This window comes from Salmo trutta, chromosome 10 (genome assembly GCF_901001165.1).
Source record: "Salmo trutta chromosome 10, fSalTru1.1, whole genome shotgun sequence".
In the NCBI taxonomy this organism is placed as follows: domain Eukaryota; kingdom Metazoa; phylum Chordata; class Actinopteri; order Salmoniformes; family Salmonidae; genus Salmo; species Salmo trutta.
This window is the reverse complement of record NC_042966.1, coordinates 44,426,544-44,454,212: the sequence shown is the minus strand read 5'-3', so window position 1 is coordinate 44,454,212 and position 27,669 is coordinate 44,426,544. Positions and strand designations below refer to the sequence as shown.

Genomic DNA, 27,669 nt, shown 5'->3' with positions numbered 1-27,669 from the left:
ACAGACATGAACACTGCAGTTTGCAATACAAAAGAAAAGGAATAATGTCTTACGCTTGGTCACAACTTTGTTCAGAATCCTCCGCAGTTCAAATGCAGAGATCTCACAGTCCTACATGGGCAGATAAACGAAGATACAGGTTGGTAACTATTGCCAAGACAAGCCTTCGTGATTGTTGTTGAATTGAATTGAAGTTTAGTCTGTATTAAAATCTGTAAGTTAATGTGTAATGAATACATTGGAAATATTACTTTCGAGCACTGGCAATAAAAACGGTAAGAAATATAGAAATATACATATTTCTATAACACAACACTCACGTGTCCAGCTAGCTGTCCAAATAGATTCCTAAATCTTTCATCGATATCACCCTTCTCCACCACGATCTGCAGAAGGGACATAAGATATATGTGGTACTTATGGAACATCGATCTGCATTACAGTTTGATTCCAGACTACCAAAGATTACCAATAACTAATATACCAATAACCACAACCCATCATATGATTTTTACCTCCTCAACGTGGGACTCCACAGAATCATCAAGATCTCTGGTAGAAAAGGAGAGAAGTTAAAACAGAATTTAACAGAGTAGAATTGAACAGAGTAGAATAGAACAGAGTAGAATAGAACAGAACAGAGTAGAATAGAACAGAACAGAGCAGAATAGAACAGAATAGAACAGAGCAGAATAGAACAGAGCAGAATAGAACAGAGTAGAATAGAACAGAGTAGAATAGAACAGAGTAGAATAGAACAGAGTAGAATAGAACAGAGTAGAATAGAACAGAGCAGAATAGAACAGAGTAGAATAGAACAGAGTAGAATAGAACAGAGTAGAATAGAACAGAGTAGAATAGAACAGAACAGAGCAGAACAGAACAGAGCAGAACAGAACAGAGCAGAATAGAACAGAACAGAGTAGAACAGAGTAGAATAGAACAGAACAGAGTAGAATAGAACAGAGTAGAATAGAACAGAGTAGAATAGAACAGAGCAGAGTAGAACAGAACAGAGTAGAATAGAACAGAGTAGAATAGAACAGAGTAGAATAGAACAGAGCAGAATAGAACAGAGCAGAATAGAACAGAGCAGAATAGAACAGAGTAGAATAGAACAGAGTAGAATAGAACAGAGTAGAATAGAACAGAGTAGAATAGAACAGAGCAGAATAGAACAGAGTAGAATAGAACAGAGCAGAATAGAACAGAGTAGAATAGAACAGAGTAGAATAGAACAGAGCAGAATAGAACAGAGTAGAATAGAACAGAGCAGAATAGAACAGAGTAGAATAGAACAGAGTAGAATAGAACAGAGTAGAATAGAACAGAGCAGAGTAGAACAGAACAGAGCAGAATAGAACAGAGTAGAATAGAACAGAGTAGAATAGAACAGAGCAGAGCAGAACAGAACAGAGCAGAATAGAACAGAGCAGAATAGAACAGAGCAGAATAGAACAGAGCAGAATAGAACAGAGCAGAATAGAACAGAGCAGAATAGAACGGAATAGAACCTACTGGAACTCAGCCTGTTTCTCAGAGAACACCCTGACACAGAAGTCTCCATTGTTGTTAGGTTGGAACGTGGACGGGATGATGAGGTATTCTCCTGGGGGAAGACAAAAGCGGTTGCACACCTCCCTCAGGTTGATAAAGGTCTCGGAGCGAGCTACTGACGCGTTACGCAGGAAGAAGTTCTTGTTCAGGTGGACCTGTCTCTGGCCTGAGTACTGGAACAAAACACACGTTTTATATATTTACACATTCTACCGTTTGGGGGTCACTTAGAAATGTCCTTGTTTTTGAAAGAAAAGCACATTTTTGGTCCATTAAAATATCATCAAATTGATCAGAAATACAGTGTAGATATTGTTAATGTTGTAAATGACTATTGTAGTTTTTATGGAATATCTACATAGGCGTACAGAGGCCCATTATCAGCAACCATCACTCCTGTGTTCCAATGGCACGTTGTGTTAGCTAATCCAAGTTTATCATTTTAAAAGGCTAATTGATCATTAGAAAACCCTTTTGCAATTATGTTAGCACAGCTGAAACACTGTTGTACTGATTAAAGAAGCAATAAAACTGGCCTTCTTTAGACTTGTTGAGTATCTGGAACATCAGCGTTTGTAGGTTCGATTACAGGCTCAAAATGGCCAGAAATAAAGAACTTTCTTCTAAAACTCATCAGAAACACAGGTGGTGGTGGTGGGGGGGTGAGACCAGTGACTCCGTCTCATCTCAGACCTCCAGTACAACACACGTCAGTGATTCTAACTGTATAATGTTCTGGGTTCTAACATTCATTCAGACTTAGTGATATATCCCTGGGCCAGTGGAAAAGTTAATGCAGGGTTAATGACTACCTATCCCATAATAAGCTTTAAATGCTGATGGAGCAGAACTGGTTGCCCCTGTAATACCCCATTTCCATGGTTACCGATCACAAAAAGACCCGCCCCCTTTCACACATACCTCCTCTGGCACCTGTGGAGAAAAGGAGAACAAAGAGTTTAGACTGGGCACGCTAGCTAGCCTGTTACAGACCGGGCACGCTAGCTAGCCTGTTACAGACCGGGCACGCTAGCTAGCCTGTGTGTGTTACAGACCGGGCACGCTAGCTAGCCTGTTACAGACCGGGCACGCTAGCTAGCCTGTTACAGACCGGGCACGCTAGCTAGCCTGTTACAGACCGGGCACGCTAGCTAGCCTGTGTGTGTTACAGACCGGGCACGCTAGCTAGCCTGTTACAGACCGGGCACGCTAGCTAGCCTGTGTGTGTTACAGACCGGGCACGCTAGCTAGCCTGTTACAGACCGGGCACGCTAGCTAGCCTGTTACAGACCGGGCACGCTAGCTAGCCTGTGTGTGTTACAGACCGGGCACGCTAGCTAGCCTGTTACAGACCGGGCACGCTAGCTAGCCTGTGTGTGTTACAGACCGGGCACGCTAGCTAGCCTGTTACAGACCGGGCACGCTAGCTAGCCTGTTACAGACCGGGCACGCTAGCTAGCCTGTTACAGACCGGGCACGCTAGCTAGCCTGTGTGTGTTACAGACCGGGCACGCTAGCTAGCCTGTGTGTGTTACAGACCGGGCACGCTAGCTAGCCTGTTACAGACCGGGCACGCTAGCTAGCCTGTTACAGACCGGGCACGCTAGCTAGCCTGTTACAGACCGGGCACGCTAGCTAGCCTGTTACAGACCGGGCACGCTAGCTAGCCTGTTACAGACCGGGCACGCTAGCTAGCCTGTTACAGACCGGGCACGCTAGCTAGCCTGTTACAGACCGGGCACGCTAGCTAGCCTGTTACAGACCGGGCACGCTAGCTAGCCTGTGTGTGTTACAGACCGGGCACGCTAGCTAGCCTGTTACAGACCGGGCACGCTAGCTAGCCTGTTACAGACCGGGCACGCTAGCTAGCCTGTTACAGACCGGGCACGCTAGCTAGCCTGTTACAGACCGGGCACGCTAGCTAGCCTGTTACAGACCGGGCACGCTAGCTAGCCTGTTACAGACCGGGCACGCTAGCTAGCCTGTTACAGACCGGGCACGCTAGCTAGCCTGTTACAGACCGGGCACGCTAGCTAGCCTGTGTGTGTTACAGACCGGGCACGCTAGCTAGCCTGTTACAGACCGGGCACGCTAGCTAGCCTGTTACAGACCGGGCACGCTAGCTAGCCTGTTACAAACCGGGCATGCTAGCTAGCCTGTTAGTGTGTTACAGACCAGGCATGCTAGCTAGCCTGTTAGTGTGTTATAGACCAGGCATGCTAGCTAGCCTGTTAGTGTACATTTACATTTTAGTCATTTAGCAGACACTCTTATCCAGAGCGACTTACAGTACATACATTTTCATACATTTATTATTATTATTTTTTCTATACTGGTCCCCCGTGGGAATCGAACCCACAACCCTGGCGTTGCAAACACCATGCTCTACCAACTGAGCCACACGTGTGTGTGTGTGTGTGTGTGTGTGTGTGTGTGTTACAGACCGGGCATGCTAGCTAGCCTGTTAGCGTGTTACAGACCGGGCATGCTAGCTAGCCTGTTAGCATGTTACAGACCGGGCATGCTAGCTAGCCTGTTAGCGTGTTACAGACCGGGCATGCTAGCTAGCCTATTAGTGTGTTACAGACCGGGCATGCTAGCTAGCCTGTTACAGACCGGGCATGCTAGCTAGCCTGTTACAGACCGGGCATGCTAGCTAGCCTGTTAGCATGTTACAGACCGGGCATGCTAGCTAGCCTGTTAGTGTGTTACAGACCGGGCATGCTGGCTAGCCTGTTACAGACCAGGCATGCTAGCTAGCCTGTTAGTGTGTTACAGACCAGGCATGCTAGCTAGCCTGTTAGTGTGTTACAGACCGGGCACGCTAGCTAGCCTGTTACAGACCGGGCATGCTAGCTAGCCTGTTAGTGTGTTACAGACCAGGCATGCTAGCTAGCCTGTTAGTGTGTTACAGACCGGGCACGCTAGCTAGCCTATTAGTCTGTGTGTGTTACAATAAGCAAATGGAACATAACTTCATGCAGGTGATGACTGTGGTTGATCTAAAATGGTTCTGTAACTCCAGACTTTTAATCCCAAACATACTTACCTCATAGATGGAGAATCCAATGGTCTGCATGTCCTCTCCGGTCTTCCTCATCCTGCGTCTGTTCTTCTGGATCAGTCCAACGAGGAAGGTACAGCCAGCCTCATCATCGTCAGGATCATCATCCTCTTCATCCAGCTTGAGCACAAACTGGGGGTTCTGCCAGAATGAATCTGGGGAGCGAAGCAGCAGGGGTCCAGCTATTAATTGTATGTATGTTGTTTGGGGAAATATACAGATCACAAAAATCAGTGAATGGTGTTACATTGGACAATGTGGAATTGACAACTGGTGTCCCCCAAGGCTCTATTCTGGGTCCTGTGCTTTTCACCATTTATAGGCCAGTTTAGAAGGGGGATGAAAGACAGGTAGCCTAGTGGTTAGAGACCGGTAGCCTAGTGGTTAGAGACAGGTAGCCTAGTGGTTAGAGACAGGTAGCCTAGTGGTTAGAGACAGGTAGCCTAGTGGTTAGAGGCAGGTAGCCTCGTGGTTAGAGGCAGGTAGCCTCGTGGTTAGAGGCAGGTAGCCTCGTGGTTAGAGGCAGGTAGCCTCGTGGTTAGAGGCAGGTAGCCTAGTGGTTAGAGACAGGTAGCCTAGTGGTTAGAGACAGGTAGCCTAGTGGTTAGAGAGAGAGGTAGCCTAGTGGTTAGAGAGAGAGGTAGCCTAGTGGTTAGAGAGGCAGGTAGCCTAGTGGTTAGAGCGTTGGACTAGTAACCGGAAGGTTGCTAGCTCAAATCCCCTGGCTGACAAGGTATAAATCTGTCGTTCTGCCCCTGAACAAGACAGTTAACCCACTGTTCCTAGGCCGTCATTGTAAATAATAATTTGTTCTTAACTGACATGCCTAGTTAAACAGAATTAATATGGTCTAACTCTCCCATCAACATGGAGAAAGATCTCTCTGGCTTCAAAACCAATGTGTTAAGATATAAGCAGGAATAGGATGATGGTATGGGTCAGTAAGATGTAGGCAGAAGGTTATTGTTCGGGTCCATACTGGGGAAGTTGCGGCAGCCCCCAGCTGTGGAACCTTTCCTCCAGGCGCCTTCAAACTTGCTAAGAGACCAATTCTGGTACTCATCCTCTGAGAGGGTATCCGGTGTAAGGTTACAGATCTCCAGACGCGAGTACTGACTGAGGAAGTCTGAGAACGACATCCTGGAACAAAGATGCACGCACACACACACACACCATTAAAAAAAAAACATGACTAAAATAGATAGAACCATTAAAACATGCAGGGGTGCTCCTTATGGTAGTTCATGAAAAAGGAGAGGGAGTACAAGTCGGTCCGTTTTTACCAGAACTCTCCATCTTCAGATTTGTTGAGCAGTCTGGCCCGGTCTTCATCACTGACATGGTACCACTCTGAGGAGCTTGGAGAAACACACAAACACATTTCATAAGGAAAAAGAGCCCTCAACATTAATACCTTTAAAAAGGTTAAAAAAAAAAAATTACAAAAAATTAAATATCAAAATAGAGTGGGAAAGCGTTTGGACAATTAATAGACACTGCAGCACATAAACCATCCGTCTAGTCTAGAACCGGTGTCTATGCAGACCGGTGTGCCATAGCCAATCAGAGCGACAGTAGGCCTTTATGCAAATAAGCCATTTGCTACACGGACCTGTCATCATTCACTATGAACTGGACTGTGTGTTTACAGGCAGTAGGACCTGTCATCATTCACTATGAACTGGACTGTGTGTTTACAGGCAGTAGGACCTGTCATCATTCACTATGAACTAGACTGTGTGTTTACAGGCAGTAGGACCTGTCATCATTCACTATGAACTAGACTGTGTGTTTACAGGCAGTAGGACCTGTCATCATTCACTATGAACTGGACTGTGTGTTTACAGGCAGTAGGACCTGTCATCATTCACTATGAACTAGACTGTGTGTTTACAGGAAGTAGGACCTGTCATCATTCACTATGAACTGGACTGTGTGTTTACAGTAGGACCTGTCATCATTCACTATGAACTGGACTGTGTGTTAAAAGGCAGTAGGACCTGCCATCATTCACTATGAACTGGACTGTGTTTACAGTAGGACCTGCCATCATTCACTATGAACTGGACTGTGTGTTTACAGTAGGACCTGTCATCATTCACTATGAACTGGACTGTGTGTTTACAGTAGGACCTGCCATCATTCACTATGAACTGGACTGTGTGTTTACAGGCATTAGGACCTGCCATCATTCACTATGAACTGGACTGTGTGTTTACAGGCAGTAGGACCTGTCATCATTCACTATGAACTGGACTGTGTGTTTACAGTAGGACCTGTCATCATTCACTATGAACTGGACTGTGTGTTTACAGTAGGACCTGCCATCATTCACTATGAACTGGACTGTGTGTTTACAGGCAGTAGGGCCTGCCATCATTCACTATGAACTGGACTGTGTGTTTACAGGCAGTAGGGCCTGCCATCATTCACTATGAACTGGACTGTGTTTACAGGCAGTAGGACCTGTCATCATTCACTATGAACTGGACTGTGTGTTTACAGGAAGTAGGACCTGTCATCATTCACTATGAACTGGACTGTGTGTTTACAGGCAGTAGGACCTGCCATCATTCACTATGAACTGGACTGTGTGTTTACAGGCAGTAGGGCCTGCCATCATTCACTATGAACTGGACTGTGTTTACAGGCAGTAGGACCTGTCATCATTCACTATGAACTGGACTGTGTGTTTACAGGAAGTAGGACCTGTCATCATTCACTATGAACTGGACTGTGTGTTTACAGGCAGTAGGACCTGCCATCATTCACTATGAACTGGACTGTGTGTTTACAGGCAGTAGGACCTGTCATTATTCACTATGAACTGGACTGTGTGTTTTACAGGAAGTAGCAACAGCGTGACTTTAGATCATTAGAAAGGATTCTCCAAAATACACCTGAATGGATTTCTGCAAATATGTAAATACCAGGGAGTCTTTACTTTACAGTCCTGTTGATTAAACGACCATGAGCAGGTAGGCTCTCTCCCTCTCCCGGAGATCAACAACTAATGTTAGCCAGAGGGAGATGAGCTAAAATCTCATAAGGCAAGAGTCGATTTTTCAGCTTGTACTTGGCTGTCAAAATTGCACTGATAAACAATGGGGAAATAGTAGCCTGCCCGCCCCTTATGCAATCTGACTGCCAATACATGCTTGTCCCAACCCACGTTTTCACAACTGAATGGGCACCGCCTACCCACCTTTAATTAAATGTATTTGGCATCGATCAACAACTAAAAGAGATATGCATGCTAAGTGTGGATTTTTTTAAAAACCTTTATTTAACTAAGCAAGTCAGTTAAGAACAAATTCTTATTTACAATGGACAGCCTACACCGGCCAAACCTGGACGACGCTGGGCCAAATTGTGCGCCGCCCTATGGGACTCCCAATCACGGCCGGTTGTGAAACAGCCTGGAATCGAACCAGGGTGTCTGTAGTGACGCCTCTAGCACTGAGATGCAGTGCCTTAGACCACTGCACCACTCAGGAACACCGAGTTGAATGATAACAGTCATTCGAGTTCATCACAGCTAGCTAGCGAAGCGATTCACATTTCTTTCTAGCTAAGCAAATGACACTTGCATCTCTAAAAAAGTCAGCCACCATTCCAATGTCATCCTCCCAGCAGCTGCCTAGCTAGCTATCGTTAGGCTGCGTGTTTTTAGCTTTCTAAATAAATAGATACGCTAGCCTATTAGCCACGTGATGATTGACTTGTAATCACTGCCCTTGCTAATTTGATTGTATTGACCTTCCCAGCTTTCGTTAGACTTGTCTGTTTTTGTCCAAAAACATAGAGTAATTGAAACTGAAGCAGTGCATCCCGATTGGCTGGAGGCAGCCAACAATGTACCAGGCCAGCTGGGATTTACAACCCGATAGCAATATTTTTGGGACTACCAAGAAAATGTATTGGTGAATAACATTAACCAGGCATTGAACTGCATCAATGTTTTACCCTACATCATGGAATGTATGGTCAAATAGAACCTATTTTTAAAACCTCTTATAAAGTTGGTTTTGTACCATAAACCAGTAAATTGATATTTTTGACTGATATGATTGTCTGTTTCATATCTGCGAAGTAGTTAAAAACGCTGTCAGTTCTACTTTTTAAATGTCAATGAGTTGTCTCAGTCTTCAAAAGGTCAGCAACACCCACTCTCTGCTGGCTCTGTACCATACCATGCACGCCAGAGAGACAAAGCCCTCATTATTATGGAGCAATACAACCGAAGGTAGACTCTAGCAGGACTAGACTAGTCAATGGCACAGACTTGAGTAATCTTTACAATAACACTACAGCATTACAACATGCTAGCAAGTGGATTAGAGGAGGCAGGTAGACTAGTGGTTAGAGCGTTGGACTAGTAACCGAAAGGTTGCAAGATCGAATCCCCGAGCTGACAAGGTACAAATCTGTCATTCTGCCCCCTGAACAAGGCAGTTAACCCACTGTTCCTAGGCTATCATTGTAAATAATAATTTGTTCTTTAACTGACTTGCCTAGTTAAATAAATGTTAAATAAAAAAATATAAAAAATAGCAGTAATACAAACAAGAAGCTACAGTCTGGACACAGAAATGATCACAGCAAGTATTTCTATGGCAAACCAAACATCACAGAGCAGAGCCATACTGCCCTACCAAGCAAAAAGGAAGTAATGCTCATTTGGTCAAAAATGAGTTGTCATTTTGGCTACATTAAATACATGCTTAATCATGTGGACAAGTATCCTGCCTCTATTGTACTGTGTTTTTGGGAAAATGAGGGTCATGTTAGCAATAACTACATAAAGTTACTGTAAAATCAAGGTAAATTAAAAGCAATTTTTCTCCGTTCCACGCTATGAGCAGTTAGCAGAGCGGTGGTCCTCCATAGCAGAGCGGTGGTCCTCAGTTAGCAGAGCGGTGGTCCTCAGTTAGCAGAGCGGTGGTCGTCCGTAGCTCAGTTAGCAGAGCGGTGGTCCTCCGTAGCAGAGCGGTGGTCCGCTGTAGCTCAGTTAGCAGAGCGGTGGTCGTCCGTAGCTCAGTTAGCAGAGAGTTGGTCCTCCGTAGCTCAGTTAGCAGAGCGGTGGTCCTCCGTAGCTCAGTTAGCAGAGCGGTGGTCCTCCGTAGCAGAGCGGTGGTCCGCTGTAGCTCAGTTAGCAGAGCGGTGGTCCTCCGTAGCTCAGTTAGCAGAGCGGTGGTCCTCCGTAGCTCAGTTAGCAGAGCGGTGGTCCTCAGTTAGCAGAGTGGTGGTCCTCCGTAGCTCAGTTAGCAGAGCGGTGGTCCTCCGTATCTCAGTTAGCAGAGCGGTGGTCCTCCGTAGCAGAGCGGTGGTCCACCGTACCTCAGTTAGCAGACCGGTGGTCCTCCGTAGCTCAGTTAGCAGAGCGGTGGTCCTCTGTAGCTCAGTTAGCAGAGCGGTGGTCCTCCATAGCAGAGCGGTGGTCCTCCGTAGCTCAGTTAGCAGAGCGGTGGTCCTCAGTTAGCAGAGCGGTGGTCCTCCGTATCTCAGTTAGCAGAGCGGTGGCCCTCCGTAGCTCAGTTAGCAGAGCGGTGGTCCTCCGTATCTCAGTTAGCAGAGCGGTGGCCCTCCGTAGCTCAGTTAGCAGAGCGGTGGTCCTCCGTAGCTCAGTTAGCAGAGCGGTGGTCCTCCGTAGCTCAGTTAGCAGACCTGTGGTCCTCCGTAGCTCAGTTAGCAGACCTGTGGTCCTCCGTAGCTCAGTTAGCAGAGCGGTGGTCCTCAGTTAGCAGAGCGGTGGTCCTCCGTAGCCCAGTTAGCAGAGCGGTGGTCCTCCGTAGCTCAGTTAGCAGAGCGGTGGTCCTCAGTTACCAGAGCGGTGGTCCTCCGTAGCTCAGTTAGCAGAGCGGTGGTCCTCAGTTAGCAGAGCGGTGGTCCTCCGTAGCTCAGTTAGCAGAGCGGTGGTCCTCAGTTAGCAGAGCGGTGGTCCTCCGTAGCTCAGTTAGCAGAGCGGTGGTCCTCCGTAGCTCAGTTAGCAAAGCGGTGGTCCTCCGTAGCTCAGTTAGCAGAGCGGTGGTCCTCCATAGCTCAGTTAGCAGAGCGGTGATCCTCAGTTAGCAGAGCGGTGGTCCTCAGTTAGCAGAGCGGTGGTCCTCAGTTAGCAGAGCGGTGGTCCTCAGTTAGCAGAGCGGTGGTCCTCAGTTAGCAGAGCGGTGGTCCTCAGTTAGCAGACCTGTGGTCCTCAGTTAGCAGACCTGTGGTCCTCAGTTAGCAGACCTGTGGTCCTCAGTTAGCAGACCTGTGGTCCTCAGTTAGCAGACCTGTGGTCCTCAGTTAGCAGACCTGTGGTCCTCCGTAGCTCAGTTAGCAGAGCGGCGGTCCTCAGTTAGCAGACCTGTGGTCCTCAGTTAGCAGAGCTGTGGTCCTCTGTAGCTCAGTTAGCAGAGCTGTGGTCCTCTGTAGCTCAGTTAGCAGAGCTGTGGTCCTCTGTAGCTCAGTTAGCAGAGCTGTGGTCCTCTGTAGCTCAGTTAGCAGAGCTGTGGTCCTCCGTAGCTCAGTTAGCAGAGCATTGTGTTTGCAATGCTAGCATTGTGGGTTAGATTTCCAAGACTACCCATACTTAAACATGTATGCACGCATGACGAAGCGGCTTTGGATAAAAGTTCTGCTCTATAGCAAATACACACACACAAGTTCAAAAGTTTAGGGTCACTTAGAAATGTCCTTGTTTTTGAAAGAAAAATTTGCTTTTGGTCCATTAAAATAACATAAAATTGATCAGAAATACAGAGTAGACATTGTTAATGTTGTAAATGACGTAAATGACTATTGTAGCTGGAAACGGCTGATTTTTAATGGAATATCTACATAGGCGTACAGAGGCCCATTATCAGCAACCATCACTCCTGTGTTCCAATGGCACGTTGTGTTAGCTAATCCAAGTTTATAATTTTAAAAGGCTAATTGATCATTAGAAAAACCTTTTGCAATTATGTTAGCACAGCTGAAAACAGAGTTCCTCTGTCCAGTGTCTGTGTTCTTTTGCCCATCTTAATCTTTTATTTTTATTGGCCAGTCTGAGATATGGCTTTTTCTTTGCAACTCTGCCTAGAAGGCCAGCATCCCGGAGTTGCCTATTCAATGTTAATGTTGAGACTGGTGTTTTGTGGGTACTATTTAATGAAGCTGCCAGTTGAGGACTTGTGAGGTGTCTTTTTCTCAAACTAGACACTCTAATGTACTTGTCCTCTTGATCAGTTGTGCACCGGGGCCTCCCACTCCTCTTTCTATTCTGGTTAGAGCCAGTTTGCGCTGTTCTGTGAAGGGAGTAGTACACAGCGTTGTACGAGATCTTCAGTTTCTTGGCAATTTCTCGCATGGAATAGCCTTCATTTCTCAGAACAAGAATAGACTGATGAGTTTCAGAAGAAAGGTCTTTGTTTCTGGCCATTTTGAGCCTGTAATCGAACCCACAAATGCTGATAATCCAGATACTCAACTAGTCTAAAGAAGGCCAGTTTTATTGCTTCTTTAAAATCAGCACAACAGTTTTCAGCTGTTCTAACATAATTGCAAAAGGGTTTTCTAATGATCAATTAGCCTTTTAAAATTATAAACTTGGATTAGCTAACACAACGTGCCATTGGAACACAGGAGTGATGGTTGCTGATAATGGGCCTCTGTACGCCTATGTAGATATTCCATTAAAAATCAGACGTTTCCAGGTACAAGAGTCATTTACAACATTAACAATATCTACACTGTATTTTCTGATCAATTTGATGTTATTTTAAGCCCTAACAGCATCCGAGCAGGCCTAGGATAGGGCTTTACCCTAACAGCATCCCAGTAGGCCTAGGATAGGGCTTTACCCTAACAGCATCCCAGCAGGCCTAAGATAGGGCTTTACCCTAACAGCATTGCAGCAGGCCTAGGATAGGGCTTTACCCTAACAGCATCGCAGCAGGCCTAGGATAGGGCTTTACCCTAACAGCATCCCAGCAGGCCTAGGATAGGGCTTTACCCTAACAGCATCCCAGCAGGCCTAAGATAGGGTTTACTCACTTGTCGCTCCAGGCTCCAGTCCACTCCACCTGTCCCCAGGGGTTACGCAGCCTGACCAGCTGCAGTGAGTCTCCTCTGTACGACACCTAGACACGGGATCGGTTTGAGCGAGGCGAGGCAAAGAAACGAGAACCCTGAACATATAATGAAGTAGTTATATCTCACCAGTTCTGCTCCAGTCAGAGAGTAGGCGTGACCCCTCACCAGCTTACTAGACGTGATGGCCTCCGAGTCAGCTAGGTTACTGATCTGTAAAGAAGAACACAGAGTAACTCCTTTACACGGGTGGAACCTGGCCTATATGGATAGGGCCGAATGGAAATGTTTCCAACAGAAGAAATATACAAAAAATAAAAAACATCTGCATGACCATGGCAGCCACTGAAAGAGAGAAGACAGAGGAACTCTGACCATGGCAGCCACTGAAAGAGAGAAGACAGAGGAACTCCTTTACACTGAAAGAGAGAACACAGAGTAACTCTGACAATGGCAGCCACTGAAAGAGAGAAGACAGAGTAACTCCTTTACACTGAAAGAGAGAACACAGTAACTCTGACCATGGCAGCCACTGAAAGAGAGAAGACTTGTGATTATGGGGAAAGTATCAGACCAGGAAGGAAGAGGACCCAACAGAGCACCTGACAAGATTGAATCCAAACATCACACGGTTGATTTTATGTGCATTTTACATGTACTTTTCACAGCATTTGTCAATAACGAAATCTGAAAATACTCTGGATACATTCAGTAACATAAAGAATGTTAATTGAAATGTTGGAGTAGGTGCAAGATCGTTTTCCGATTACAATGGTTTTGAGTGAGAGGAAATAACTGGAGTCTCCAAGGTCACACACCTCTCCAAAGTGTTCACAGTTCCTTAGTCATTTCAATGCACTTTTATGCCTCAAGAAAAGAGCCTTCAACTATAAGGTACTTTGTGTTGATCTCTCCTAGCTGTGCCGTTGAGGAACTAGAGCAAGCACACTTTTGTCGTTTTTGTTTGGAACACAGCCCACACAATTACTATTGCTGTTTACGCAATCCCCCCAAAAAGTTTCCATTATAATTCTCAATCTGGGTCCGGTGGGCATCATTTGAAAGCTTATTCTATTGCCAACATGGCTAGCTAAGTTATAAACTATGATCTTACAGTGCTAGGCTTTTCACAACGCACTTCAGACAAACGGAGTCATGAGTGCATTCGATTGTGTGGTCCACTGCACATTTTCTTCACAACAAGACAAACATAGGCTCATTGTGTTCAGGACATGCCAGAGTATAAACACACGCCATCCTCATATCTGTGGATCACGCATAGGGATGATAAACCATACTGTAAATGACATGAGTTTAAATATGGAAATGTGAAGTGAACATTTGCTTGTATTTATTATAATCATCAATGTCTGATTTTTTCAAATTACATCGACTCCTCTGGATTTACAGCATTTCCCCTTCACTCAGACAACAACAAATGTTCAACAGTTTCCCAGTTAGCTGGAGGGATGAAGCGGCATCTTGTCACAGCACAGTGCTCTAGTTCAGAACAGCTGTCAGTCAAAACACATACAGAGCTGTGAAGTGGAGAAACTGAGCTCTGACTTCATGTATAGCATGTTACTCTACAGCCACTGGCGTTCCAATTTAGGTGCGTATTAATTACAGAATCTGCCATTTTCAACCTGTGTGTGTGTGTGTGTGTGTGTGTGTGTGTGTGTGTGTGTGTGTGTGTGTGTGTGTGTGTGTGTGTGTGTGTGTGTGTGTGTGTGTGTGTGTGTGTGTGTCGTACATCGATAGAGCAGCCTAGCAGGGAGCCTCTGCTCAGAGCTTTCCTGATGATCTTGAAGAGTTTTGGTCCAGCGTTCCTCAATTCATGGACCTCAGCGATGCCCCCGGTGAAGTCCTCAAAACCCTCAGTGGTAGAGCCTCCGGAGAGAGCCTCATAGCATCCATTCAGCCTGGGGAAGAGGAGAGAGAGAGAGAGAGAGTCACAGGGTCAGCAACAGTCCCTTGGAGCTGGTTTCAGGGTTAAGTGTCTTGCTCAAGGGTACAACTGCAGGACATGTTATACCTGGGAAACCAGCTGCCCTCCAGTTACCAATTCACTTTCAGCTCCCGGCACTAAATACAAACCGGAAACCCTATAGGCTACTGAAGGGTTTTCCAAACTCGGTCCTGCGGGCCCCCCGCTACGTTTTGGTTTATGCCCTGGCGCTACACAGCTGATTCAAATAACCAACTCATCATCAAGCTTTGATTATTTGAATCAGCTGGGGGGGGGGGGGGGGTCAGGCAGGACTGAGTTTGGGAAATCCTGGGCAACGGCACTGCAAAAATATCTGCCACCAGCTATCAATTCCACTTTTCAGATGATGTCCCTTACTTGGCGTAGGCCTTCTCCAGCAGGGCGCTCCAGAACTCAGAGTCCTCGGCTGAGTGGACGAACAGCAGCTCTCCAACTCTGGTGGGCAGCCGGTCATCAACCACCACGTCCACCCACTCACCAAACTGCCAGAACTGAAGAGGAACCACAACAAGAGCAAACACTGAACCCCCAGGGATCACACTATGCACAGATGGTTTGTGATCCCCGAATGTCTCTTTTTCATACAGTGAACGTTACGATTGCAGAGACGTATCAGCATGTCAACCAGGGTTGGGCTCAATTCAGAATGCCTCAAATTCCAACTCAGAATGCCTCAAATTCCAACTCAGAATGTTTGATTTGAAGTAAAGCAAATAGTATTGAATTCAGTGAAATTCAAATGCCTTTTCTATTCTATATTAGGTGTAGTCTTAACAAAATATACATATTGTATTAAAACATCAAACATGTTAAATCAAATGTTATTTGTCACATGCTTAGTAAACAACAGGTGTAAATTAACAAATGAAACACAGTACCTCAACAACGCAGAGAGAAATTTTTTGGGAGGGAAAATGTGAAAAAAATACACGATGAGTAACGATAACTTGTCTATATACACACGGGGTACCAGGACCAAGTCAATGTGCAGGGGTACATGGTAATTGAGGTAGACATGTACATATAGGTCAGGATAAAGTTACTAGGCAACAGGATAGATAATAAACAGTAGCAGCAGTGTATGTGATGAGTCAAAAAAGTGTCAATGCTGATGGTTAAATAGTTATATCAATAGCTACTCAGACTAACTATGTAGCAGTCTTATGGGTTGGGGTTAGAAGCTGTTCAGGGTCCTGTTAGTTCCCGACTTGGTGAACTGGTACCGCTTGCCGTGAGGTAGCAGAGAGAACAGTCTATGACTTGGGTGGTTGGAGTCTTTTTTTAGGGCCTTCCTGTGACACCACCTGGTATAGAGGTCCTGGATGGCAGGGAGCTGGGCTCCAGTGACGTATATACTACCCCCTGTAGCGCCTTACGGTCGGACACCAAACAGTGATACAGCCAGTCAGGATGCTCTCGATGGTGCAGCTGTAGAACTTTGAGGAATCTGAGGGCCCATGCGAAATCTTTTCAGCCTCTTGAGGGGGAAGAGAAGTTGTCATGCCCTCTTCACGAATGTGTGTAGACATTAGTTCCTTAGAGTTGTAGACACCGAGGAAGCTCTCGACCGGTTCCACAACAGCCTCATCGATGATCGGCCCTCCGTTTCCTGTAGTCCACGATCAGCTCCTTTGTCTTGCTGACGTTGAGGGAGAGGTTGTTGTCCTGGCACCGCATTGTCAGTTCTCTGACCTCCTCCCTGTAGGCTGTCTCACCACCATCGTGTCGTCTGCTATCTTCAGGGATGGTTGTGGATACGTGCACGGCCACTCAGTTGTGGGAACAGGGAGTACAGGAGGGGAACTAAGCAGGTATCCTTGAGGGGCCCCTGTGTTTAGGGTTAGCGTGGTGGATCGGTTGTTGCCTACCCTCACCACTTGGGGGGGCCGTCAGGAAGTCCAGGATCCAGTTGCAGGGGAGGTGTTCAGTCTCAGGGTCCTTAGCTTAGTGATGAGTTTGGAGGGCACTATGGTGTTGAAGGCTGAGCTGCAGTTAATGAACAGCGGAAAGTATTCAGACCCCTTGACTTTTTCCAGATTTTGTTACCTTACAACCTTATTAAAAAAAATGTACGAGAAAAATCCTCCATCAATCTACACACAATACCCCATAAGGACAACGCAAAAACAGCTTGACATGTGTGCGAATTTATAAAAATATATATATATTTTTTTAAATACGGAAATATCACATTTACATAAGTATTCAGACCCTTTACTCAGTACTTTGTTGAAACAACTTTGGCAGTGATTACAGCCTCGAGTCTTCTTGGGTATGACGCTACAAGCTTGGCACACCTGTATTTGGGGAGTTTCTCCCATTCTTCTCTGCAGATCCTCTCAAGCTCTGTCAGGTTGGATGGGGAGCATCACTGCACAGCTATTTTCAGGTCTCTCCAGAGATGTTTGATCGGGTTCAAGTCCAAGCTCTGGCTGGGCCACTCAAGGACATTCAGAGATTTGTCCCGAAGCCACTCCTGCGTTGTCTTGGCTGTGTTCTTAGGGTCGTTGCCCTGTTGGAAGGTGAACCTTCGTCCCAGTCTGAGGTCCTGAGCAGGTTTTCATCATGAATGAAAAACATCCCCACAGCATGATGCTGCCACCACCATGCGTCACTGTAGGGATGGTGCCAGGTTTCCTCCAGACGTGACACTTTGCATTCAGGCTAAAGAATTTAATCTTGGTTTAATCAGACCAGATAATATTGTTTCTCATGGTCTGAGAGTCCTTTAGGTGCCTTTTGGTAAACTCCAAGAGGGCTGTCATGTGTCTTTTACTGAGGAGTGACTTCCGTCTGGCCATTCCACCATAAACGCCTGATTGGTGGAATGCTGCAGAGATGGTTGTCCTTCTGGAAGGTTCTCCCATCTCCACAGAGGAACTCTGGAGATATATCAGAGTGACCATCAGGTTCTTGGACACCAATCTGAGCAAGGCCCTTCTCCCTCGATTGCTCAGTTTGGCCGGTTGGCCAGCTCTAGGAAGAGTCTTGGTGGTTCCAAACATCTTCCATTTAAGAATTCAAATCAAATTTATTTGTCACATACACATGGTTAGCAGATGTTAATGCGAGTGTAGCAAAATGCTTGTGCTTCTAGTTTCGACCATGCAGTAATATCTAACAAGTAATATAACCAAAAATTCACAAGAACTACCTTATACACACACAAGTGTAAAGGAATGAATACGAATATGTACGTAAAAATATATGGATGAGTGATGGCCGAACGGCATAGGCAAGATGCAGTAGATGGTATAGAGTACAGTATATACATATGAGATGAGCAATGCAGGGTATGAAAACATTATATAAAGTGACTAGTGATACATTTATTACATACAATTATTAATTATTAAGTGGCTTGAGATTTGAGTCTGTATGTTGGCAGCAGCCACTATGTTAGTGATGGCTGTTTAACAGTCTGATGGCCTTGAGATAGAAGCTGTTTTTCAGTCTCTCGGTCCCAGCTTTGATGCACCTGTACTGACCTCGCCTTCTGGATGTAAGCAGGGTGAACAGGCAGTGGCTCGGGTGGTTGTTGTCCTTGATGATCTTTTTGGCCTTCCTGTGACATCGGGTGGTGTAGGTGTCCTGGAGGGCAGGTAGTTTGCCCCCGGTGATGCCCTGGTGGTACCAGGCGGTGATACAGCCCGACAGGATGCTCTCGATTGTGTATCTGTAAAAGTTTGTGAGTGTTTTTGGTGACAAGCCAAATTTCTTCAGCCTCCTGAGGTTGAAGAGGCGCTGCTGCGCCTTCTTCACCACGCTGTCCGTGTGGGTGGACCATTTCAGTTTGTCTATGATGTGTACGCCGAGGAACTTAAAACTCTCCACCTTCTCCACTACTGTCCCGTCGATGTGGATGGGGGCTGCTCCCTCTGCTGTTTCCTGAAGTCCACGATCATCTCCTTTGTTTCGCTGATATTGAGTGAGAGGTTATTTTCCTGACACCACACTCCGAGGGCCCTCACCTCCTCCCTGTAGGCTCTCTCATGGGGGCGGCCCGTCAGGAAGTCCAGGACCCAGTTGCACAGGGGGGGGGGGGGGGGGGGTCGAGACCCAGGGTCTCGAGCTTAATGATGAGTTTGGAGGGTACTATGGTGTTAAATGTTGAGCTGTAGTCGATGAACAGCATTCTTACATTGGTATTCCTCTTGTCCAGATGGGTTAGGGCAGTGGGCAGTGTGATGGCGATTGCGTCGTCTGTGGACCTATTGGGTCGGTAAGCAAATTGGAGTGGGTCTAGGGTGTCAGGTAGGGTGGAGGTGATATGGTCCTTGACTCGTCTCTCAAAGCACTTCATGATGACGGAACTGAGTGCTACGGGGCAATAATAATTTTTAACAGTTACCTTTGCCTTGGGTACAGGAACAATGGTGGCCATCTTGAAGCATGTGGGAACAGCAGACGGGCGGTAGTCATTTAGCTCAGTTACCTTAGCTTTCTTGGAAGCCACTGTGTTCTTGGGGATCTTCAATACTACAGACATTGTTTGGTACCCTTCCCCCAGATCTGTGCCTCGACACAATCCTGTCTCGGAGCTCTACGGACAATTCCTTCAATGGCTTGGTTTTTGCTCTGACATGCACTGTCAACTGTGGGACCTTTATATAGACAGGTGTGTGCCTTTCCAAATCATGTCCAATCAATTGAATTTACCACAGGTGGACTCCGATCAAGTTGTAGAAACATCTCAAGGATGATCAATGGAAACAGGATGCACCTGAACTCAATTTAGAGTCTCATAGCAAAGGGTCTGAATACTTATGTAATACATTTGCAAAAATTTCGAAAACCTGTTTTCGATTTGTCATTATGGGTTATTGTGTGTGTAGATTGATGGGGGAAATGTTATTTAATCAATTTTAGAATAAGGCTGTAACGTAACAAAATGTGTTACGTTACAACTGTGTAAATGGTCAAGGAGTCTGAATAATTTCCAAATGCACAGTAGGTGTTCCTTTTGTCCAGATGGGAAAGGGCAGTGTGGAGCACAATAGAGATTGCGTCATCTGTGGATCTGTTGAGGCGATATGCGAATTGGAGTGGGTCCAGGGTGTCTGGGATGATGTGAGCCATGAGTGAGCTATGGGGCGATAGTCATTTAGACAGGTTACCATCGCTTCTTTAGGCACAGGGACTATGGTGGTCTACTTGAAACATGTAGGTTTTACAGACTGAGTCAGGGAGAGGTTGAAAATGTCAGTGAAGACACTTGCCAGCTGGTCAGTGCATGCTCTGAGTACATGTCCTGGCAATCCGTCTGGCCCTCCGGCTTTGTGAATGTTAACCTGTTTAAAAAGGTCTTACTCACATCAGCTATGGAGAGCGTGATCACACAGTTGTTTGGAACAGCTGGTGCTCCAATGCATAGTTCAGTGTTGTTAGCCTAGACGCGCGCATAGAAGGTATTTAGCTCGTCTGGTCACGTCACTGGACAGTTGGGTTACCCTTTGTAATCCGTGATAGTTTGCCACATCCGACGTTATATGCATGCATATAAAAATATTGCCAAAACAGATTCAGAACAAACTCTTAAAATGAATGATCAAGGAAAACAAAACCTGTACGCAAATATTTTATTATATTTCATTAATCACTTACATTTTGTTCAATATGGGGAAAAGACTGCATTTCCCAGAATGCATTAATTTAACCCTCAAGTTGACCCTGAGGCCTTAAAAAAAAAAAAAAAAAGAAGCCAAACAAATGAAATGATTGGTGGAAACATAATGGTCTATTCTAAGCAGGAAGGTAGAAAGATTAACGTTGTTTCCAAAGAAATTTGCTAGAATCTTTGGTATCTGGAAGTGTGACCAGTTAGATTAAAAGAAACTCATGTTCTGTGACTGAGTGGAATTTTCTTTGAATTACACCGAATACAATTCTACTTCCTGTCATTCAAACTCAAAATTCTAAACCCAATTTGAATTTCAACTTGAGTTTAATGGGATTTAACTCTGAATAGAGCACTACCCTGATGTCAACATGCCAATTTGTGTGTGTGCGTACATGTGTATGCAGGGGCGCAACGTTCACCCCCCCCCCCATATTCTGAAATTGCATTTTTGTCCCCCCCAGTTTTATCATTGTATTGTGATACAAAAAGCGGCGTTGGTGTGCTTTAGGACCACGCGGATGCCTCAGAGAGGTCGGGTAGGCTGTTTGGTGGTTTCAGCCGGCTAGATTTAGAACCGCTCGGACACCCCAGAGTGCGAACAGAGGCAGCTGTTTCTCTCTGAGTTGTAAAAGCAAGCAGAACATTAACTGGCTACTCTTTATTTAACTGATGTAGCTGGCAAGGTAACAGCGGTTTGATGTAACAGAAGAAAAAAAAAGTGATGAGCTAGTCGTGTAAGTGACATGTAACGTTAGCTAATGTTTCATCCCCTTCTCGACTGAAGTTCTGTCTAAAGTGAATGAACTAGCTAGCTACCTGCTAGCTGTTGTGCGTATGAAAATGCTTTGTAGCTTTTGTTTTGTCCCGTTACAACAGAAGTAAATTAACTTGGCTCGTTTTTGTAAAATAATGTATAATTAGAGCTAGCCAAAAGTTGGCTAAAGCTAGAAATTTTTGCCCCAATCACAGTCAGTATAGATATTTGGTGGATCTATAAAACTCACTCATCATTATTCACAATTCATTCAGGAATATCCGTAGGCATGGTAGCATCCACATTCATGTAGAAGTGTTTAGAAACGTGTTCTATTCTTATTTACAATATAAGTGTCCCCAAAATGACCCAAAAAGGGGAATATTAGATTGTGTAGAAATGCAGGAAGCTTTAGATGCCCCAAAAAATACCCCCAGACCCCCACCAGTTTATGTACCCCTCCCCTACTTCTAAAATCAAAGTTACGCCCGCTTGTGTGCGTGTGTGTGTGTGTGTGTGTACCTCAAAGTGAAAGATGCCAGCATAATCCTTGTCGAAGCTCTGTCCATTGGGAACCACCCGGGACAAAACCTGTTTGTTGAGGGTCAAAGAAGCTATAGCTGCTAACAGCCAGCAGTCACCTGGGAAAGAACAGGGAGTAGTTAGACAGCTAAAACAAACCTGGTTCTGGCCTAGGTTAAAACAGGGATTAGTTAGACAGCTAAAACAAACCTGGTTCTGGCCTAGGTTAAAACAGGGATTAGTTAGACAGCTAAAACAAACCTGGTTCTGGTCTAGGTTAAAACAGGGATTAGTTAGAAAGCTAAAACAAACCTGGTTCTGGTCTAGGTTAAAACAGGGATTAGTTAGACAGCTAAAACAAACCTGGTTCTGGCCTAGGTTAAAACAGGGATTAGTTAGACAGCTAAATCAAACCTGGTTCTGGCCTAGGTTAAAACAGGGATTAGTTAGACAGCTAAATCAAACCTGGTTCTGGCCTAGGTTAAAACAGGGATTAGTTAGACAGCTAAAACAAACCTGGTTCTGGCCTAGGTTAAAACAGAGATTAGTTAGACAGCTAAATCAAACCTGGTTCTGGCCTAGGTTAAAACAGGGATTAGTTAGACAGCTAAAACAAACCTGGTTCTGGCCTAGGTTAAAACAGGGATTAGTTAGACAGCTAAAACAAACCTGGTTCTGGCCTAGGTTAAAACAGGGATTAGTTAGACAGCTAAAACAAACCTGGTTCTGGCCTAGGTTAAAACAGGGATTAGTTAGACAGCTAAAACAAACCTGGTTCTGGCCTAGGTTAAAACAGGGATTAGTTAGACAGCTAAAATTAGTTTTTTTACACTAATTATTCCGATGATCCCTGCTCTCCACCCCGAGTGGAATTGAACCTGGTTGGTTATCTACCTTCAGATTCATGCAGGGTAGTAACATCCTGAGTTGGGATTATGATTCATTGTTTAGCTAGTTAGCTACATGTCTTAACAAAAGACTCCACTATGCAAGTAACCATTTTGGGTGCGTTTGTAAATTCAGTCTGGCCATCTACTCCGATTTCAGAGCTTGCTCGTCTGATTGTGCCAGAGCTCTGAAGAACTGATGAATTTACAAAACGATCAACCTTCATTGAATATGGACTGTGTCAGTAAACGTCGGCAAAAAAAAAAAAACGTAATTACAAATTGTTGCCAGCAGCACAGTTACAGTCACCAACTCGCTACCAATCACTGTAGAATAGTTCTATGGTGGCGGCGACCCGTCATTCAGGGCAGGTTGGGGACAACACACTGGAGATAACATGAAAACAGCCTAACCAGCTCTGCTAGTGTGAGTAATGAACAGTGAGCTGTTCTCTCATTATGTGTCTGGAAGTAACTAGCAGGTCAGATTGGGTGTTTGACTGCTGTTAGTACAGAATGTTCGGATCAACCCTTAAAAGAGATGGGTGGGGCTCAAGCTTAAGACGAGGTGAACGATGACAAAGAGCTTTCCAGTAGGTACCAAAACGTTCTAAAGGTCATTTTCTCAAAAATGAGTTTACAAGTTTATCAACATTCAAAGCAGAATTACTTCCCAAATTGTTTCCTCAACTGCAGTGTATGATATACCATTTTGTAGCTCTGAGTCTCTACTTTTATCCAATGTAAAAAAAAAAAACACACAATTTCAAATTTAGCTTCATAAGACCGGATCGAGCCGGTCGGTTACATATGTGACAAGTATTAATGCCAAAATAACAGGTCCAACCTGCCCTGAATGACGGGTCGCCACCACATAAAACTATTCTACAGTGATTGGTAGCGAGTCTCAGAACAGCACGTAGAGTTATAAACTCAGAGAGCAGTGTTGTGTTTCTATCTTTGATGCACATAATAATAGTTTGATGATCACATGGGGAAAAAAATAAAAAAATAAATTAAAAAAAAAAATAATTTTTAAATCGCAGGACTGGTTTTAGGTTTGATTTATTCACACCAAAAAAAAAAAAAAAAGTGAAAGAAAACAGTCCAGATTTTAAAAGAAAACTGGTAAAAACAGTGTGCAGCTGAGGTGAGGATATGAAAACCACAACACTAATGAAAGTTTTTAAAATATAAATATATATAATTGTTCAATCAGTTAAACAAAACATTAATTATAATAGTACATGATACATTCAGTAAACAAGAAAAAAAACATGATTGATTATGTGTGAGCGTTAATCTTCAGGGAGGGGATTATTGGGTAGTTTGGTTCATCAGGGGCGGCAGGTAGCCTAGTTAAATAAATAAAAATCAGACTGACCACCAGTCTTCATGGAGGGGATTATTGGGTAGTATGGTTCAGACTGACCCCCAGTCTTCATGGAGGGGATTATTGGGTAGTATGGTTCAGACTGACCCCCAGTCTTCATGGAGGGGATTATTGGGTAGTATGGTTCAGACTGACCCCCAGTCTTCATGGAGGGGATTATTGGGTAGTATGGTTCAGACTGACCCCCAGTCTTCATGGAGGGGATTATTGGGTAGTATGGTTCAGACTGACCCCCAGTCTTCATGGAGGGGATTATTGGGTAGTATGGTTCAGACTGACCCCCAGTCTTCATGGAGGGGATTATTGGGTAGTATGGTTCATCAGACTGACCCCCAGTCTTCATGGAGGGGATTATTGGGTAGTATGGTTCATCAGACTGACCCCCAGTCTTCATGGAGGGGATTATTGGGTAGTATGGTTCATCAGACTGACCCCCAGTCTTCATGGAGGGGATTATTGGGTAGTATGGTTCAGACTGACCCCCAGTCTTCATGGAGGGGATTATTGGGTAGTATGGTTCAGACTGACCACCAGTCTTCATGGAGGGGATTATTGGGTAGTATGGTTCAGACTGACCCCCAGTCTTCATGGAGGGGATTATTGGGTAGTATGGTTCAGACTGACCCCCAGTCTTCATGGAGGGGATTATTGGGTAGTATGGTTCAGACTGACCCCCAGTCTTCATGGAGGGGATTATTGGGTAGTATGGTTCAGACTGACCCCCAGTCTTCATGGAGGGGATTATTGGGTAGTATGGTTCAGACTGACCCCCAGTCTTCATGGAGGGGATTATTGGGTAGTTTGGTTCATCAGACTGACCCCCAGTCTTCATGGAGGGGATTATTGGGTAGTATGGTTCAGACTGACCCCCAGTCTTCATGGAGGGGACTTTTGGGTAGTTTGGTTCATCAGACTGACCCCCAGTCTTCATGGAGGGGATTATTGGGTAGTATGGTTCAGACTGACCCCCAGTCTTCATGGAGGGGATTATTGGGTAGTTTGGTTCATCAGACTGACCCCCAGTCTTCATGGAGGGGATTATTGGGTAGTATGGTTCAGACTGACCCCCAGTCTTCATGGAGGGGATTATTGGGTAGTATGGTTCAGACTGACCCCCAGTCTTCATGGAGGGGATTATTGGGTAGTTTGGTTCAGACTGACCCCCAGTCTTCATGGAGGGGATTATTGGGTAGTATGGTTCAGACTGACCCCCAGTCTTCATGGAGGGGATTATTGGGTAGTATGGTTCAGACTGACCCCCAGTCTTCATGGAGGGGATTATTGGGTAGTTTGGTTCAGACTGACCCCCAGTCTTCATGGAGGGGATTATTGGGTAGTACGGTTCAGACTGACCCCCAGTCTTCATGGAGGGGATTATTGGGTAGTTTGGTTCATCAGACTGACCCCCAGTCTTCATGGAGGGGATTATTGGGTAGTTTGGTTCATCAGACTGACCCCCAGTCTTCATGGAGGGGATTATTGGGTAGTATGGTTCAGACTGACCCCCAGTCTGATGTGAGGTCTGGTATGATATCTGATAGATAATTGACTATGTGGGGAAGGTGAATGTTAGAACAGAAGGGAGGGATGAGTATTTCTACATGATAGTGCATAATGGGCGAACATGTATGTCATAAATAGACAAGACGTTGAGTTTCCTAAACAAAGAACCAGGTAATTACATTTATTTTCTATGATGAGTAATGTTTGTAGGTAGGAGGCATATGCAGGTAAGACTGGACATATTGAGACAGTTAAAGATTCTATTTCATTCCACAGAACTGTACTGGCCCGGACACAATATTACAGTAAATGAGATATGGGTATAGTAAGCTACAGTAAATGAGATATGGGTATAGTAAGCTACAGTAAATGAGATATGGGTATAGTAAGCTACAGTAAATGAGATATGGATATAGTAAGCTACAGTAAATGAGATATGGGTATAGTAAGCTACAGTAAATGAGATATGGGTATAGTAAGCTACAGTAAATGAGATATGGGTATAGTAAGCTACAGTAAATGAGATATGGGTATAGTAAGCTACAGTAAATGAGATATGGGTATAGTAAGCTACAGTAAATGAGATATGGGTATAGTAAGCTACAGTAAATGAGATATGGATATAGTAAGCTACAGTAAATGAGATATGGGTATAGTAAGCTACAGTAAATGAGATATGGGTATAGTAAGCTACAGTAAATGAGATATGGGTATAGTAAGCTACAGTAAATGAGATATGGGTATAGTAAGCTACAGTAAATGAGATATGGATATAGTAAGCTACAGTAAATGAGATATGGATATAGTAAGCTACAGTAAATGAGATATGGGTATAGTAAGCTACAGTGAACAGTTAGGAAAACGAGCCTGATGAACCAACCAAATCTTTCTGATGATACCAACATAATTCAGAACTTTGCACCAATTTAGATTCTGGCTCTTTAAAAAAAAATATATATATATATTTCTTAGTCTTTAATAACAAATAGAATAAAGTTGTATTTATTTTTACATTTAAAGATAACACGTTGACGTCTTAAATAGACGAGGTATTGAGTTTCTTACACAAAAGGTGCAGATAGAGCCAGTTAATTAGAGGCGGCTAGTCTTGCAAATGTATTTTGTATGATGAGTAATTTGTGTAGGTAGGAGGTATATGTACTGGCCCAGACAATATTACAGTAAATGAGATATGGGTAAAGTAAGCTACAGTGAACAGTTAGGAAAACGAGCCTGATGAACCAACCAAATCTTTCTGATGTGACCAACATATTTCATTACTTTGCTGCAGACAAATTGAATAGGATCTTTCCCTGATAACTTTTTATCAATTAAAACTCTGAGGAATCTAGTGGATGTGACTTGTTCCATTTCATTCCCAACAATTTAAAGATTCTGGCTCTTTTTTGTAAGTCCCGGAGTGTGTGTGTGTGTGTGTGTGTGTGTGTGTGTGTGTGTGTGTGTGTGTGTGTGTGTGTGTCTTACCCAGTGCCCCCTGGCAGATATCTGTCCTGGTGGCCCCTCCAGCTATAAACTGAGGATTGAAGGTCAACTCCTGGGAAAAGAACAAACAAAATAGAAATTTGAAATATATCATTTACTCGCTAAGATATAAGCAATTATTTGACAAGAGACAATCGAGACATTAAAAAAATATCTGTTTATGATGTTCTCATTCCCAGAAAAGGAAGGAGAGGCAGGTTAAACAGGTGTAAGAACCAGGGCATCCAAACAACCATTTCATGTTTTAAATGTCATTTCGACAGGAATATACATGGACCAGGACCGAGCTACCTACCATCGGTCGCATCCACTTGATACCACGAACTTTACTGGAATTTGGTCCAAGATCTTTGAATCCAAGAGACGCGGGGATCGCATCGAAAAGGTCATCTTGAAAAAGCTGCCCGCGTTCAAGACAACTGGCTTTCAGCGCCTCGAAGTCCTGACCGAGATGTTGGACCGCCCGCGCGTTGGAACCGATGCCCTGCGCCTTCTCCCGGTCGTGCTGCAGTTTGGTCGCTATCCCCGCCATCACTGAGGTAACAATGATAGTTTTCTGTTTGGTCTATCAGATATAAAACGTGTCGTTTCGCCGCTTCAGGGTGTGACCTCGTGTGAACTAGCAGTAAGGTGAGGTAGTCGAGTCAGACAACTGAATGGATTTGGAGAAGTGATGTGCAGTTCGTAATCGATTCTTTTTGAATGAGTCTTTTTAATAACTCGAGAGTCATTTATTTAGTTTTTCTGCCTTTTTAGTGGTTCGTTTGATCTGCTAGTGGCACCCGAGTGGCGCGGTGGTCTAAGGCATTGCATCTCATTAG

General features: G+C 44.7%; 1 protein-coding gene across 2 annotated transcripts in view; it reads right to left on the bottom strand.

Moving 5' to 3' along the window:
- The window catches only part of LOC115201756 (calpain-2 catalytic subunit), a 34,184-nt gene extending 6,720 nt beyond the window's left edge, over positions 1 to 27,464 (bottom strand). For both annotated transcript variants that reach the window (XR_003879807.1, XM_029765644.1), the window contains exons 1-15: positions 27,144 to 27,464; positions 26,831 to 26,900; positions 21,563 to 21,681; positions 15,024 to 15,157; positions 14,430 to 14,598; positions 12,806 to 12,889; positions 12,641 to 12,726; positions 5,905 to 5,979; positions 5,601 to 5,761; positions 4,607 to 4,776; positions 2,479 to 2,490; positions 1,519 to 1,730; positions 516 to 552; positions 321 to 386; positions 54 to 111 (exon numbers count right to left, since the gene is read on the bottom strand). Coding sequence is in view for 1 of the 2 variants with exons in the window: in XM_029765644.1 (XP_029621504.1) it covers positions 54 to 111; positions 321 to 386; positions 516 to 552; positions 1,519 to 1,730; positions 2,479 to 2,490; positions 4,607 to 4,776; positions 5,601 to 5,761; positions 5,905 to 5,979; positions 12,641 to 12,726; positions 12,806 to 12,889; positions 14,430 to 14,598; positions 15,024 to 15,157; positions 21,563 to 21,681; positions 26,831 to 26,900; positions 27,144 to 27,380 (1,690 nt within the window). In the remaining variant the exon portion in view is untranslated. The remainder of the gene's footprint in view (positions 1 to 53; positions 112 to 320; positions 387 to 515; positions 553 to 1,518; positions 1,731 to 2,478; positions 2,491 to 4,606; positions 4,777 to 5,600; positions 5,762 to 5,904; positions 5,980 to 12,640; positions 12,727 to 12,805; positions 12,890 to 14,429; positions 14,599 to 15,023; positions 15,158 to 21,562; positions 21,682 to 26,830; positions 26,901 to 27,143) is intronic.
- Positions 27,465 to 27,669: the final 205 nt, after the last annotated feature.